This window comes from Pleurodeles waltl, chromosome 2_1, assembly GCF_031143425.1.
Source record: "Pleurodeles waltl isolate 20211129_DDA chromosome 2_1, aPleWal1.hap1.20221129, whole genome shotgun sequence".
In the NCBI taxonomy this organism is placed as follows: Eukaryota; Metazoa; Chordata; class Amphibia; order Caudata; family Salamandridae; genus Pleurodeles; species Pleurodeles waltl.
The window spans coordinates 529,793,751-529,811,629 of record NC_090438.1 but is presented as its reverse complement, the minus strand read 5'-3'; the positions used below and the strand labels follow the sequence as shown (position 1 = coordinate 529,811,629).

Below are 17,879 nucleotides of genomic sequence, written 5' to 3'. Positions count from 1 at the left end.
ATCTTTCATCATGGAATCCTTTCTCAAACATCATGAAAAATAATGCCCTTTCTTACAATACAAGTGAAACTGAAAGAGACAGAGGTCTGTAGTTTAATGCTTAGGACGCAACAGTGGGTCATGTGCTCTCTGCTGGGATGTTTTCCTATGTTGAACAGGTTTTCCTCTGCACACGCCCTGCTCTCCCATTCTTTCTGTGGTCGTTAAATGGATCGTTGAGTTAATGACAACTGTTACAGTGCCTTGAAATGCCGGAAGATGCTTTTGGAATGCTTTTACAACAACTCAAATTGTACGCACCTTTCCTCTTTTTATTCCCTGTTTCTGGAATGCTCTGCTTTTGGACTCTGTTACACTAGTGTCTGCAACTCATTTCATTCTTCCACACCGAATACATCATCGTCCTTTTATCACATTTCCGACACGCTGTGCTGATTTTTTCCATTTGGTTGCCAATAGTGGACTCAAGCACTTTTTCTTGGGGGCTAAGGTTTATTCATGGCACAAGTCTTAAAGAAAATAAGTGGGGGGACTGACCAAGTTAGACACTATGCAAGTGACATCACAGCACATGACACCACGGCGTGTGAAATCGCACCTGGAATCACAGGTAGTGGCATCACAACTCATGACCTGACAGGAAATGACATACAAGAAGTGAGACCTGGTCTTAAGACCTCACGCATATGCTTACCGCAAGAAAGCAAAGCCTTAGCTAGGGATCCCTTTGCCCGTCCCAGGCGGTCTCCCATCCAAGTACTAACCAGGCCCAACCCTGCTTAGTTTCCGAGATCGGGCGCATTCAGGGTGGTATGACTGTAGGCAGAAAAAGCTGCAGTTTCAGCTCTCTTCTGCTCGCCAAGCCCACCGCCCGGAGCCTGCTGCGCTTAATCGCACCTGCACAGGCTCCCCTTGGGAAGTCGGACATGCGCTCACTGCCGGAGGCCCAAGGCCCCAACCCACATGGAACATCATGTTCGGTGGCATGTGTAGCTGCAGATACACATGCTGTGCATAGTCCGCCGTCTGGTGTTGGATCGGAGTGTTACAAGTTGTTTTTCTTCGAAGAAGTCTTTTCGAGTCACGAGACCGAGGGACTCCTCCTCCTTTGTTTCCATTGCGCATGGGCGTCGACTCCATCTTCAATTGTTTTTTTTTCCGCCATCGGGTTCGGACGTGTTCCTTTTCGCTCCGGGTTTCGGGACGGAAAGATAGTCAAAACTTCAGAAAACTACATTGGTATTGTTTCGTTCGGTATCGGGTTAGATAGAATCGACACCGAATCGTGAAGAGCTCCGGTAGCCCTTCGGGGTAACTTCGACCCCCCCGTCGGGGCCTGGTCGGCCCGACCGCGTGTAACATCGACACCGATGGAACGGACCCCGTTCCGATTCTGTCCTAAATGCCACAGCAAATATCCATATACAGACCAACATTTGGTCTGTATCTTGTGCCTGTCGCCCGAGCACAAGGAAGAAACGTGTGAGGCCTGTCGTGCGTTTCGGTCCCGAAAGACGCTCCGTGACCGAAGAGCCAGAAGGTTACAAATGGCGTCCACGCCGACAGGACAACGAGGGTTCGAGGAACAAGGAGAAGAAGAGGAAGCCTTCTCCATCCATGAATCGGACTCGGAGGAGTTCGACGTCGAAGAAACCGTGAGTAAGACGTCGAAACAAGCACCACACGGGAAAACAGACAAGGCCCAGGGGACGCCACTGCCAACAGGCCATGGCTCAACCCATAAAATAGGTGACCGTCCATCGGCACCGAAAAAGGGCGAACTGGTGCCGAGATCGTCCGACTCGGGTCGAGACAAAGGCACGCAGCAATCTCGGGACCGAGAAAGTGCTGCCGAAAAGGGTCGACGCCGAGACAGCGGAACCAAAGCTGCTCGACGCAGAGACAGCGGCACCGAGGACGATCGACGCCGAGATGGCTCGACTACAAAAAAGAGAAAATTCTCCTCGGAGCCGAAAACAAGCAAAGACACAGTTTCGGTGCCAAAACGCCCAGCAACCGAACCGACTGCCAGCTCGTATTCAGAGGAACAATCACTGTCCTCTCAAATGCGCAAACACAGATTTGAAGAAGAGTTACAATCCACTGATGTAGACCACACCCAGAAGCGGATCTTCATACAGAGTGGGACAGGGAAGATCAGCACTCTTCCCCCAATCAGGAGGAAAAGGAGACTAGAGTTCCAAACACAAGAACAAACACCACAAGCAAAAGTGGTGAAGAAAGTAACTCCACCAGCCTCTCCTCCACCTGTAACTCATACATCACCGGCACAAACTCCGTCACATTCACCAGCTCATACCACCATGAGCCAAGATGACCAGGACGCTTGGGACCTATATGACGCCCCAGTATCAGACAATAGTCCAGAGTCGTACCCTACCAAGCCCTCACCACCTGAGGACAGCACAGCGTATGCACAGGTGGTAGCTAGGGCAGCAGAGTTCCATAACGTGTCGTTACACTCAGAACCTGTCGAGGATGACTTCCTTTTCAACACCCTCTCCTCCACCCATAGCACCTATCAAAGCCTGCCTATGCTCCCGGGAATGCTAAGGCACGCAAAACAGATCTTTAAAGACCCTGTCAAAAGCAGAGCGATAACTCCACGGGTGGAGAAAAAATATAAAGCACCGCCCACAGACCATGCTTTTATCACATCACAACTGCCACCAGATTCAGTTGTAGTAGGGGCAGCTCGCAAGAGAGCCAACTCGCACACATCAGGCGACGCCCCACCTCCGGACAAAGAGAGCCGCAAGTTCGACGCAGCTGGAAAAAGGGTTGCTGTACAAGCTGCAAACCAGTGGCGCATCGCGAACTCTCAGGCGCTCCTAGCGCGATATGACAGAGCCCATTGGGATGAGATGCAGCATCTCATCGAGCATCTACCCAAAGAATTACAGAAACGGGCAAAACAAGTAGTCGAGGAGGGACAAAATATCTCTAATAACCAAATACGCTCCTCTATGGATGCAGCGGATACAGCTGCAAGAACAATAAATACCGCGGTAACCATAAGAAGGCACGCATGGTTGCGCACATCCGGGTTTAAACCCGAGATACAACAGGCAGTGCTCAATATGCCGTTCAACGATCAACAATTGTTTGGACCTGATGTGGACACGGCAATTGAAAAATTGAAAAAGGACACTGACACAGCCAAGGCCATGGGCGCACTCTATTCCCCGCAGGGCAGAGGCACTTTTGGCACATTTCGCAGAACACCCTTCAGAGGGGGGTTTCGGGGTCAAGCCACACAAGCCAGCACCTCACAATCAACACCGTCTACCTACCAGGGACAGTACCAAAGGGGAGGCTTTCGGGGCCAGTACAGAGGGGGACAATTCACTAGAAACCGGGGAAAATTTCAAGGTCCCAAAACCCCTACAACCAAACAGTGACTCACAAGTCACTCAACCCCTTCACACAACACCAGTGGGGGGAAGACTAAGCCAATTTTACAAAGCTTGGGAGGAGATAACAACAGACACTTGGGTCTTAGCAATTATCCAACATGGTTATTGCATAGAATTTCTCCAAATCCCTCCAAATGTCCCACCAAAAACACAAAACATGTCAAAACAGCATTTAGACCTTCTGAAATTAGAAGTTCAGGCATTACTGCAAAAGGACGCAATAGAATTTGTACCACGTACACAAAGGAACACAGGAGTTTACTCACTGTACTTTCTAATACCAAAAAAAGACAAAACACTGAGACCAATCTTAGATCTCAGAACACTAAACATCTACATCAAATCGGAACACTTTCACATGGTCACGCTACAAGACGTATTACCACTGCTAAAACAACAAGACTATATGACAACCTTAGATCTCAAGGACGCGTATTTCCACATACCGATACATCCCTCGCACTGGAAATACCTAAGGTTCGTATTCAAGGGAATACATTACCAATTCAAAGTGTTGCCGTTCGGTATAACGACCGCACCAAGAGTATTTACAAAATGCCTAGCAGTAGTAGCTGCACATATCAGAAGGCAGCAAATACACGTGTTCCCCTACCTAGACGATTGGCTAATCAAGACCAACTCCCTAACAAAGTGTTCACACCACACAGAGTATGTCATACAAACCCTCTACAAACTCTGTTTCTCCATCAACTATGCAAAATCACACATTCTGCTGTGCAAAACACAGCAATACTTAGGAGCGACAATCAACACAACAAAGGGGATAGCCACTCCAAGTCCACAAAGGGTTCAAAACTTTTACAAGGTTATACAAGCCATGTATCCAACACAAAGAATACATGCAAAGATGGTATTAAAACTCCTAGGCATGATGTCTTCATGCATAGCCATTGTCCCAAACGCAAGACTGCACATGAGGCCCTTACAACAGTGCCTAGCATCGCAATGGTCACCGGCACAGGGTCACCTTCTAGATCTGGTGTTGATAGACCGCCAAACATACATCTCGCTTCTATGGTGGAACAGTATAAATTTAAACAAAGGGCGGCCTTTCCAAGACCCAGTGCCACAATACGTGATAACAACAGATGCTTCCATGACAGGGTGGGGAGCACACCTCAATCAACACAGCATCCAAGGACAATGGGACGTACATCAAACGAAGTTGCATATAAATCACCTCGAATTGTTAGCAGTATTCCTAGCGTTGAAAGCATTTCAACCCATCATAACCCACAAATACATTCTTGTCAAAACAGACAACATGACAACAATGTATTATCTAAACAAACAGGGGGGAACACACTCGACACAGCTGTGCCTCCTGGCACAAAAGATATGGCAATGGGCGATTCACAACCACATTCGCCTAATAGCACAGTTTATTCCAGGGATCCAGAATCAACTAGCAGACAACTTCTCTCGAGATCACCAACAAGTCCACGAATGGGAGATTCACCCCCAAATTCTAAACACTTACTTCCACATTTGGGGAACACCTCAAATAGACCTATTTAAAACAAAGGAGAACGCAAAATGCCAAAACTTCGCATCCAGATACCCACACAGGCAGTCTCAAGGCAATGCTCTATGGATGAATTGGTCAGGGATATTTGCATACGCTTTTCCCCCTCTCCCTCTCCTTCCATATCTAGTAAACAAATTGAGTCAAAACAAACTCAAACTCATACTAATAGCACCAACATGGGCAAGACAACCCTGGTACACAACACTACTAGACCTGTCAGTAGTACCCCATGTCAAGCTACCCAACAGGCCAGATCTGCTAACACAACACAAACAACAGATCAGGCATCCAAACCCAGCATCGCTGAATCTAGCAATCTGGCTCCTGAAATCCTAGAATTCGGACATTTAAACCTCACCCAAGAATGTATGGAGGTCATCAAACAGGCTAGAAGGCCATCCACTAGACACTGCTATGCAAGTAAATGGAAAAGATTTGTTTGCTACTGCCATAGTAATCAAGTTCAACCATTACATGCATCTCCAAAAGATGTAGTAGAATACTTACTACATTTGCAGAAATCAAATCTGGCCTTCTCTTCCATAAAGATACACCTCGCAGCAATTTCTGCATACCTGCAAATTACCCATTCAACTTCACTATTTAGGATACCTGTCATTAAAGCGTTTATGGAAGGCCTAAAAAGAATTATACCACCAAGAACACCACCTGTTCCTTCATGGAACCTCAACATCGTCTTAACGAGACTCATGGGTCCACCTTTCGAACCCATGCATTCTTGCAAAATGCGATTCTTAACGTGGAAGGTTGCATTTCTCGTTGCCATTACATCTCTAAGAAGAGTAAGCGAAATTCAAGCGTTTACTATACAGGAACCTTTTATTCAAATACACAAAAATAAGGTAGTTCTAAGAACTAATCCTACATTTTTACCAAAAGTTATTTCACCGTTCCACTTAAATCAAACAGTAGAACTACCAGTGTTCTTTCCACAGCCAGACTCAGTAGCTGAAAGGGCACTACATACATTAGACATCAGAAGAGCACTAATGTACTACATTGACAGAACAAAACTAATTAGGAAAACAAAACAACTGTTTATTGCATTTCAAAAACCTCATACAGGAAACCCAATATCAAAACAGGGTATAGCCAGATGGATAGTTAAGTGTATCCAAACCTGCTACCTTAAAGCAAAGAGAGAGCTGCCCATTACACCAAAGGCACACTCAACCAGAAAGAAAGGCGCTACCATGGCCTTCCTAGGAAATATTCCAATGAACGAAATATGTAAGGCAGCCACATGGTCTACGCCTCACACATTTACTAAGCACTACTGTGTAGACGTGCTATCCGCACAACAAGCCACAGTAGGTCAAGCCGTACTAAGAACTTTATTTCAAACTACTTCCACTCCTACAGGCTGAGCCACCGCTTTTGGGGAGATAACTGCTTACTAGTCTATGCACAGCATGTGTATCTGCAGCTACACATGCCACCGAACTGAAAATGTCACTTACCCAGTGTACATCTGTTCGTGGCATTAGTCGCTGCAGATTCACATCCGCCCACCCGCCTCCCCGGGAGCCTGTAGCCGTTTGGAAGTAATCTTCAACATTTGTACATTTGTAAATATATTACTTAAACTTTATTTTGTACATACTTATTCATTCCATTGCATGGGCACTATTACTAACATACACAACTCCTACCTCACCCTCTGCGGGGAAAACAATCGAAGATGGAGTCGACGCCCATGCGCAATGGAAACAAAGGAGGAGGAGTCCCTCGGTCTCGTGACTCGAAAAGACTTCTTCGAAGAAAAACAACTTGTAACACTCCGACCCAACACCAGACGGCGGACTATGCACAGCATGTGAATCTGCAGCGACTAATGCCACGAACTGATGTACACTGGGTAAGTGACATTTTCATTTTAGGGTCGAGCCTGCGTCGTATGCGCTTGCGCATGCGTTTCGCTTGTGAGACGCATTAGTAGTTGGAAAAGGGCTCAGAGCCACGCCCATGTCACGTCAGTGTCTTTCATTGGTTCATGGGCTTGCCTTTCAAAATATGCCTTTTCCGGTGGTTAGCCCTCCTCGAGCACAGCGACCAAGTACTAAAAACATGCGAGGCCTCGCTGTTTTCCATCCGGTTTGTGGACTATTTTTTATCTTTTTTCACAGCGCGATCTTGCTTGGCAGAAGTTGAGCGCCTTGCATGACATCGACCCTGTTACATAGTTAATTGCCCTTTTGCCTGTTACGTGGATAATTGCACTTTTGCCGCTACGTTTAATGTGGCAAAAACAGTCCGGTTGGGAGTTTACAACTGCTAATAGCTCTAACTCAGAGAAATGCGAGACCTGTTGCATTGCAAATGCTTGTTACTATTGTTTGTGCTTTAGCCTCCTTCCAGTTTGTGACACAAATGGGTGTGAAACCAGTGCTGGATCGGGGACAGCTGAACATTTCTGAAAAGTAGACAAAATTCTGAATTCAGCAAGGGGTCATTTGTTTAGATCTTACAAGGTTTTCCTACAGAAAATAACAGCTGAAATAAAAAAATTATGAAAGTGAGGTGAAAAAACCAGCATTTTTCTTGACGTTTTACTCTGTACCTTTTTTCTGCGATGTTAGATTTTCAAAAGCAATATACCGTTATGTCTGCTGGACTCTTCTGGTTGCGGGGATATATAGAGCTTGTAGGTTCTTGAAGAACTCTAGGTACCCAGAGCCAATAAATGAGCTGCACCTTGCAATGGGTTTTCATTGTGTACCGGGTATACAGCAATTCATTTGGTGAAATATAAAGAGTGAAAAATAGGTATGAAGAAAACCTTTCTATTTCTAAAATGGGCACAAGATAAGGTGTTAAGAAACAGTGGTTATTTGCACATCTCTGAATTCCGGGGTCCCCATACTAGCATGTGAATTACAGGGCATTTCCCAAATAGACGTCTTTTTTACACACTGTCTTACATTGGAAGGAAAAAATTTAGAGAAAGACAAGGGGCAATACCAGTTGTTCTTCTATTCTGTGTTCCCCCATGTCTCCCGATAAAAATGGCACCTCACTTGCTTGGGTTGGCCTAATGCCCGCAACAGGAAACTCAACATGGACACATCACATTTTTACATTGAAATCTGACGTGTTTTTGGAAAGTGCCTAGCTGTGGGTTTTGGCCTGTAGCTCATCCGGCACCTCGGAAAACCTAGCAAACCTGACATTTCTGAAAAGTAATCAAGAGAAGGGGGAGGGACCGGGAGATTGATTGGTCCAGTGTACACTCTCCCTACAATAATGCAATTTAATTCAAGTACACTGTTCCATAGAGAGAAAGAGAGACTAGAGAGACCTGAATTATCAGGAGCGAGAACCCTCAAGCATCACTATGGATGACTCGCATCATCATCGGGTAAAGCTCCTCACCAGGCCGGCAGTGCAACGCCTGATGGGCTCCTCACACGGAGGAGCACTCAACCGTATTGTTCTGATAATTACTGATGAACAATAGTTATCGAAATGGGCAAGCATCCATTCATACGCCTGTACCCAGAGGAGAGAACAAAAAGAATATAGAGTAAAATTGGTTAATCATTCCTACATATATCATCATTTTAATCAATAGTCAGGGATGAAGCCAAGATTAAAAACGGGAAAGTAATATAATGAGTATCTATGCTCAATTACTTTCAATAAGCAGTGAACTTGGAGCAAAACCCACTAGGAATCCTCCTTAATTAGGGTCAACATGTTTCGCGTCGTGCGGTCCCCATGGATCCAATGACGCTTCATCAGGACCAGGATATTAAAACGCTCTTCTCCAATTAAACAAAAATTATGAACACAAAGCCGGTCACTTACATTGAAGATTAATAGGCTAAGTCACAGTCAGGTCGCCCACCCCCAAGTCAGGAACGGACTCCTTGGTACACACGTCCCCTAGACTCGGCTATCAGCTAAACATAGTGAGTGTAAATATAAAACAACAAGCAGTCTGTTAGTAGGGTAATGAACAATGTTCATATTGATAGTCAGCATAAAAATACCACAAGGTCTCTTCAAATGGTACCTGGACAAAAAACGAACTGTCAGTACCAGTGTCCAGTCACCAAATTAGTGAACTAACACAAATTGCGCGAAAAGATAGAGGGCGCAGGGTGAACACCATCATTATGCAATAAATATCATGCAGTGTGTGAACATCAGCATATGGTCATCATTAGTCTGTGGTGGTTAAATATGGTAATGAAAATGAGCCGCCCTAAAATTGAACATATATTGGGGCAGGTGCCTAGTGTTTCATCCTTGTAACTGGCATTTAAAAATATCGAGAATCCGATACCAGAAACAGTTAAGGAAACGCACTCGATCGGGATGTAATGAGCCCAAAATGACCCCCATAAACAATGCGAATGCCATTCACTCCGATATCACAGAAACGAGTGCATAACTGGAACGGATTAAGTTCCAGGGTACTCACTGTTAATGCCGCCGGTCCAGACTATGGACCTACCCTCCAGGACGTGAAACCGCAATTACATGCGGTTTATCGTTCTCCGGGTATTTGAAGGCGTTTAGAACCCGGAAGTTGTATACGGGGCGCGTCTCAAAGAACGTGAGACAACGAAGAAGGACTGCTCATAGTAGTGAGCGTCTAAAAGGAAATAGACGACGGCCAAATATTCTCGGCCATCTTGGATGAGGGGACAAAGGCTATGTACATGCAAAGTTCAAAAGAACCGTCCCCTAACATTCGGGCCATCGTTAATGATAAGAGTCAATATCCTATGGCTATTTAAGGTGTAAAAGTCATAACGTGGGTGGAAACAAGGGCAAAACCCCCCTTAAAGGGGATATTGTTTCAGTCCATGTAAATAACGAAGTTTTAAAGGTGTTAAAAGTAAGTCAAAGTGGTCAAAGTAATCACCCTTAAACTTCATCAAAGGAAACCAAACAGAAATTGCTGAAATGTGATGTTGGAATATTACAAGAATAATTCCTTCATAAGGTCTTGTTAATACTGAGTAAAGTCAAAGTGTATATTTATGATTTACGCTAATGAGGTCCACGGGATTTCGTCATTGAGGCCCGTATATTGGTTCCCAATTTGAACACCCATCTTTGTTCTGTCCTAAATAGGAACCCTGAATCATTAGGTCTTATTTTAGGTGCTTCCAGGATCACCCACCAGAAGTCATCAGGGGAGTGTTTTACCGTTATGAAGTGTGTACTGAGTTTAGTGGTGATCCTTTTGCACCTGATGTTACTCCGGTGTTCATTGATGCAGTTTTTTACCGGTCTGGATGTCATGCCAATATAAAGTAAATCACAAGGACAGGTAATCATATAAACACAGTTCTTAGTGTTGCAATTGGTATGTGTTTTGAGATGCCATATACCTATCGGATCTAGATTTACTGATGATACATGTCTGGTGTACACACAAACACTGCAATTACCACATGGATGGTGTCCTATTACCGGGGGAAGACCCCACAATGTCTTCTGAGTGTTGGCAATGATTTGTGGTCGTGGTCGGGCATGAATTACCATATCCTTAATATTAGTCGAGCGTTTGAAAGCAAAAAGAGGTCGGGAGATCTCACAACCACCACTGGTTAGAATAGACCATCGTTTATTAATCATTTTCTTGATTGAATTTGATAGGGGAGTAAACGTGGAAACACATGTAATTCTTGACTGTGGTGTTTTATCAAAAGATGTAAGTAAAGATTCCCTGTTGTTGTTTCTTGCTCGTTTACGTGCCTGCTTCACAATTCTAGGGGGATAGTGGCGTTCTAGAAGTTTCTCTTGTAGGGCATCAGCTTGATGATCAAACTCATGGGAAGAGCTACAGTTCCGTCTAAGTCGTAAGAACTGGCCAACCGGTAAGTTGTCTCGTAATGATTTAGGATGATGACTATCATATAACAACAAAGAGTTACGATCAGTAGGTTTGTGATAGATGGAAGTGGACAATTTTCTATCAGTTATAGTAATCATTAGATCGAGAAATGGTAATTCTGTGGAAGAAACAGTGGACGTAAACCTTAAAAAAGGGTCATGGGTATTGATCCACGTCTTGAAGTGGGCCGCCAAAGTCAACGGCCCATTCCATATAATCAGGACGTCGTCAATATAGCGGCGCCATAGTACCACATGATTTGAAAAGGGATTGCAAGGTGATAGAATAAATTTTCTTTTCAAAATCATACATATACAAGCAAGCCAGGCTAGGAGCAAAAGTGCTGCCCATCGATGTCCCCCTGACTTGATGGTAAAGCTGATCCTCGAATTGAAAGTAGTTTTCAGTCAAAGCTAATCTAGCTAGGTGCATGATGAAGCAGACTGGAGTAGAAAGTATAACAGATGACTCCAGAAGGGCTGCTTCTATAACTTGTAGGGTAGCTTCCTGTGGAATGTTGGTATAGAGTGCTTCAACATCCATAGTTATTAGGGCTTGTACACTGTCAGAGTTATTAACTGACTCAATCAGATTGAGGACATCTTTAGTGTCCTTCAGATAAGTTGGAGAATTCTTAACCAGAGTCTGTAAAAAATGATCACAGAACATTGATAATGGTTCTAAAACTGAACCTATCCCTGAGACAATGGGGCGTCCTGGGGGTGGTGTAATGTTTTTGTGGATCTTTGGTAAACAATAGAAGTAAGGGACACGAGGCTGTGCGGTATTCAGGAAGTCCGCCTCCTTGGGCGAGATCCAGAGATTGTTCCTAGCTTCTTCAATCAGAATCCTAATCTGAGTCTGTAATCTGGTGGTAGGATCCTCCCTAATCTTAACATAGTAGGTGGCATCACTTAACAGACGTAGGCATTCTTGTTTATAGTCTGAAGAATTCATTATAACAATGGCACCACCTTTATCAGCCTGTTTTATGGTGATCTGGGGGTCAGATGCTAGATCAAGGAGAGCCTTCTTCTCTTTGTTAGGGATGTTAATGAATGGATGTCGAGGGCATAATTTATTTAGATCAGTGAGTACTGCTTTCTCGAAAGTCACAACTTCACTGGGCATGACCACTTGCGGTGGCACAAAAGTCGAGGGTTTCTTTAACCCTGAGTCACACTGTGTAAGTTCTGTTTTCTTGTCCTTAAAAAAGAAATGTAACCGGATCTTCCGAAAGAATTGAGCCATTTCAATGTGTAATCGGAAGAAATCCTCTTCAGGCGTAGGGACAAACCCCAAACCCTTATTAAGTACATCTGTTTCTATTGATGTAAGTTGTCTAGATGATAAGTTAACAACTAAGTTGTCACCGAGGGTCTTCTTGTTTGGCTCCTGGTCAACATCTGGGGTTTTACTCTATATTCTTTTTGTTCTCTCCTCTGGGTACAGGCGTATGAATGGATGCTTGCCCATTTCGATAACTATTGTTCATCAGTAATTATCAGAACAATACGGTTGAGTGCTCCTCCGTGTGAGGAGCCCATCAGGCGTTGCACTGCCGGCCTGGTGAGGAGCTTTACCCGATGATGATGCGAGTCATCCATAGTGATGCTTGAGGGTTCTCGCTCCTGATAATTCAGGTCTCTCTAGTCTCTCTTTCTCTCTATGGAACAGTGTACTTGAATTAAATTGCATTTCTGAAAAGTAGACATCTAAGGGAACCCAGGATAAATTGTGGCGCTCTCACCAGGCTCTGTTACCCAGAATCCTTTGCAAACCTCAAAATCTGACCAAAAAAAACACTTTTTACTCACATTTCGGTGCTGCAAAATTCTAGAACCTGAGGGGAGCCACAAGCGTCCTTCTACCCAGTGTTCCTCCAGGCCTCCCGATAAAAATGGTACCTCACTTGTGTGGGGGGTAGGCCTAATGCCTGTGACAGGAAATGCCCTAAAACACTACGTGGACACATCAAAATGATCAAATACAAAACTACCTGTTTTTGCAGGGGTGGGGGGGGGGGGGCGCTTCTGCATTTTTGGTCTTGGGCGCAGCAGCCATCTAGGGAAACCTACCAAACCCAAACATTTCTAAAAACTAGACACCCCAGGAAGTCCGGGGAGGTGTGACTTGCGTGGATCCCTCAGTGTTTTCTTACCCAGAATCCTCAGCAAACCTCAAATTTAGCTAAAAGAAATCACATATTTCTCACATTTCTGTGTGGGATCACCGCACCGGCACAAATTTCCTACCACCCAACGTTCCTCTCAGACTCCCGGTAAAAATGATACCTCACTTGTGTAGGTGGACCAAGTGCCTGTGACAGGGAAGATCAAAAACAATGTTGCAAATGAGGGGGAACCAAAGGGAGTCCAAAAGGCCAGTTTGGGAAAAAAACAAAAACATTTTTAGGCTGTTAAGTGCAGCAGAATTTTTAGCAGTATAGATGCGACAATGCTGAGTGGTAGGAATTTTGTGGATTCCGGAAGGTTCCATCACAAAAATTTGGGGAAAATTTGTGATTTTAAGCAAAGTTGGAGGTTTGCAGGGCATTGTGGGTAAGAAAATGTGAAGCACACCACCTTGGACTCACCCAGATGTTTAGTTTTCAGATGTGTGCAGGTCTCGTAGATTTTTCTACATGGCAGCATCCCAAAGTCCAAAAAGTGCAACCCTCTCCGTTCCAAGTGGGACGGTTTTTGAGAGTTAGACAAGCTCTCATGGCCCAAATGCAAAGCCAAAACCCAAAATATTCAAATGTCTTCTTGCTTGCCATGGGATAAGATGTTTTAGTATGCGGGGAAGAGTGCTTTCTGCCGACCCTGCCCCTCGGGAGTGGATCGAGGGTAATTGCCCTATCAGCCCAAATGTGGGCAGAACGACTTTGTCCCCATTTATTTGCGGTGGGGGTATGGCCATAACCCCACCCTATTATTATTATTTTTTTTAAACTTCTCAGATGGGCTTTTTGCCCCCACTTGGGGGCAGATGGGCCTTACAAAATTAAGGTGATCTGCCCCCAAGGGGGACAGAAATGGCCAACTGTAATGCGCCCCCAGGGGGAGTGACCCTTGCCCAAGGGGCTGCCCCTCAAACAAAACACACATAAACACGCACACACACCAGTCCCTGGTGCCTAAGTGGTTTCTGCACCCCTCCTCTCTCCTCCCCCTCCCCCCCCCCCCCCCCCGCCCCCCCCACAGGGACAGATGGGCCTAATAAAAATAGGCTGATCTGCCGCCATGGAGGGCTGAAATGGCCTAAAATAAATTTTACCCCCAGGGGAGCAACCCTTTCCTAAGGGGTCGCTACCCATCTGTAAAAAAATGTAAAAAAATCCCTGGTGCCTAGTGGTTTCTGCCCCGCTTGAGGGCAGATCGACCTAATTAAAATAGGCTGATCTGGCCCCAAGGGCAGCACAAATGGCCTAAAATAAATGTGCCTAAGGGGTCGCACCCCACATGTAAAAAAAAAAAAAAAAAAATCCCTAGTGTCTAGTGGGTTCTCTTCCCCTCCACACCCGGGTTGCAGAAAAGGTCTAATTAAAATAGACAAAGCATTTCTCTTCCGATCGTGCTGGAAGCTGGGCTTCCCGCGAGATGGCAAGCGACCTCTGATGAGGTCAGTGTGCAATTGCGTGCTGATGTCATCAGACGTCACTGGAGGGAGGCGGGGTTGGAAAGGGAAGCAATTCCCCTTCTATCCCTGAGTGGGAGTGGGTGGGTGTGTGTGTGTGTGGGGGGGGTGAGGGGGGGGGGGGTGAAGCCCCAACTGGGGGTTGCTAGCACTCCACCCGTGGGCTGGGTGCAGGACGATCTGGTCTCATCCTCGGAACAAGGGAACTGTGCCCGAGAACGAGACCAGCTCGTACTGGGCACCCAGTGGGTTAAACAAATTGTCCTAGCTGACGTCAATATCTTTCATAGCGTGTCATTACCGTAAATGACTTTTCAAGGCTTTCCTGTATTGTTTCCTTCACTTACCTAAGCTCTGTTTAAAAAAAGAAAAGCATGGAGTATAAAGACAGCTAACCCAAGCGTAGAGGACATAAAATGCTACTGTTTTTGTATTACGTTTGAAAACTAGAGATTGTGAATAGTCATTAGGAAGTTATACACTTATAAACATGTTACTGATGAAGCCTATTGCCACTTTTTGATTTGGTTATTTTACTGTAACTGCATATGTCGGCCCTGCTTACGTTTGGTGTCGCAAGAGTTTGACAGTGCCTTTACACCTCTTCCACAAACAGCCTATTTATCACTGTTTACTGAACACATACCTCTCATTTTTGTTTTCAGATCTTTTCATGCCTAATGACTTTCTTCTTAAGTAACATGCTAGAAAGTCAGTGCCTGTCCACCGGGGCTTTTGAAATAACATTAAATGGTAAGTTACTTTTCCTTGTGGAAACCATGATTTTTATTATTTTTATGTTCAGAGCCAATGTTTTATCTGAAAATGGCAATGTGGCCTGCTTCTATCAAATCGGCCTTTCAGGTTCCTAGATTTGTTAATTGTTAGTGCCATCTGTGTGTAGTACTTGTTAGTGCCAATCGTGGGGCCCTGACGCCATAATGGATGAACTTGCTATGTATGGTGTGTAGAGTGTATCCCTATAGCATGACCTCTGTAGAAAGGGTTTGGTTGTGTATATAAGGGCTAGAGGGATGCGCTCATTGTGTTGCTATTTCTTTGGTGCTGCACTTAAGTGTGCTGGTGACACAGAAGATTGTCAGTTAGAAAGAACTGTGCTTACTGTTTCTTCCTCACCTCCATGGTTGGTGCTATGATTGTCAGCTTATAGGACCAGCCTATGTTGTGGTGGTAATCTTGGTGGGAGGCAGAGCCAGGTGTTTGGAACAGAATGGTGTTTAGAGGGCTTTAGAACTGTAAGTTGTAGAGTAGATTCTTGTTCATAATAGAGAGAGTCCCAGAGCTTGGCTGTCTGTACTGCAAAAGTGGTCACACCAGCCAGGACTTAATAATTTTATGTTGGTGATAAAGACTAATTCATAATGTGCCAGGTTCAATTTGAGATCAACCTAGTGTGGTATCGGTCTATTGATGAATGGAGACATCAAATGGGTCTAGCATTATAGAACAAGGAGTTCCACACAAAGGTTGTAGATTATGGGCACTTGATTAGAGCCTTGGGAGCGCACCGTACGATGGAGGTGGCAGAGCAATAGTAAATGAGGAGAAGAGGAATTCTCGCTGAATGTGAGGGAAGCTTGAAGGCGGAGTCAGTGCACAGAGCAGGTATGGCACGAGTGCCGTTTGGTGCCTCTATTTTCGATCTTTGTACCGCAGCTTTCTCCGCTTGCTGCAGCTTTTTCTGTCCAGGGGCCAGGGGTTGAGGAAGTGGAAGGCAGGGTTTGCTGGCACTGACCTGCCTGGGGGCCTGGTTCTTGATTGTGTGCTCCATGTTCCTCCTGTGCGCTACAGATGCCGTAGCGGCAACCGCTCAATCCTAAGGAGTTGGAATAGTAGTGGGTGGAAGTGAGCGGGAGAGAGTGCTTAGCGGCGTCGGAGAGAGAGTCCTTCACCCGGTGCTCCTGTCACCATCGGTGAGTGGAGGTGGCCAGATGTCACAGAAGTGGCCCGGTTGAGGACTGAGTGTGGCTTGCAGCCTGGCTAGCCCCCATTTTTGTGGATTATTTAACTTCTATTGCCCTACCACTATCACTCTACCACTATTGCCAACACCGCCTCTAATTGCTTCTGACTGCTGTATTTCTGACTGCTGTACACCAAGTGCTGGTTATTGATTAGATTGTACTCTACATTGCACACTGCATTTAAAAAAGTGTCATAAAACACCTTAAAACTCCTTAAAGCACTGTGAAAAAGTATTCTGAAATGTAGATTGTAGCACGTTGAAATATTCTACAAGGGGTAAGTGTGTTGAACAACAACAAGAGGTGAGTGGTAGGAGGGTGAGGTGGTGTCACTGGCGTGCTTGGCCCCCTGCTACTAAATTATACCACATTACATACCACGAGGAATAGATTGGAAATAGAAAGAAGGGTTACTGCAAAAGGGTGAGATTGCGTCGCTGGAATGTTCGTGCCCCCTGGCAAAGTTGTAAGGTGAAGTACAAAGCGGCACAGTATAAGCGGAGAATAACTGGAAGTGTTCCTAACACATGGTGGTGCTTGGGGGGGGGGGGGGGGGGTGGCATGAGGAGCCAGTTTGTATCAGCTTTGCCATTCAGGACCTATTCGCCATAATCGTCATCCAGCAGAGCGGACTGGCCAGAATCCTCAACTCCACCCACCACTCATAGTGACACAAAGAGCGTGAGGCGGTGTCCTGGGTGTGATTGCACCCCCTTCTTTATTAACATCCTAAAACCTCCCACCAGCACCTGAGTATTAGATCGGGCAGAACAAGAGGCAAGACCCCAGTCTCTAATAAGAGAAAAAGGGACCATCAAGTGAAGCAGTATCAAAAAGAAGGGTTAACAGGGCAACATGGAGAACTAGCACAAACAGTATATATACCAGTTGCTCATCTTCAGATTATTGCAACTCGGATATGAAAAATGCAACAGGAGTGGCACAAGAAGTAGTTCGAGAAGAAGTAGATAAGTCTGAGTGGCCTCCAAAATGCTTAAGGGAACAGGAGTCTGCCCTAATAAACCGATCTCCACAACTTGACAGACTTTTTCGGTCCTCAAGTAAGCAAGTTAGCGAGATGAGCCCAACACCAGGGCACTGATGACTCCCTCCAAAAAAACAGCACCGATGCAGTGGGCCTCCCGCAGCTGGTCCCTATGAGTTAGATCATGAGGCCACCACTCTAGGGGCACCAAAGGCGTTAGCATCAGCATCAGGAGGTCAGGAACCTATAGAGTCATGGAATGCTGTCACAGAAACTCTTGCCTGGCAGGATGAGTTGTATAAGGTAGGCACTGACATGAACACTGATATTGACAACTTCACTTAAAAGCCCCAAGGTTAAGTTTTATTCCTTTCCTGCTTTAAAAGCAAGAAGTAATAATGTGCTGGAGTTG

At 45.3% G+C, this 17,879-nt stretch overlaps 1 protein-coding gene across 1 annotated transcript in view; it reads left to right on the top strand.

Moving 5' to 3' along the window:
• The window catches only part of LOC138265975 (selenoprotein T2-like), a 76,620-nt gene that overhangs the window by 18,597 nt on the left and 40,144 nt on the right, over positions 1 to 17,879 (top strand). Inside the window, exon 4 of the mRNA XM_069214215.1 lies at positions 15,163 to 15,250. Within this exon, the coding sequence (XP_069070316.1) occupies positions 15,163 to 15,250 (88 nt within the window). The remainder of the gene's footprint in view (positions 1 to 15,162; positions 15,251 to 17,879) is intronic.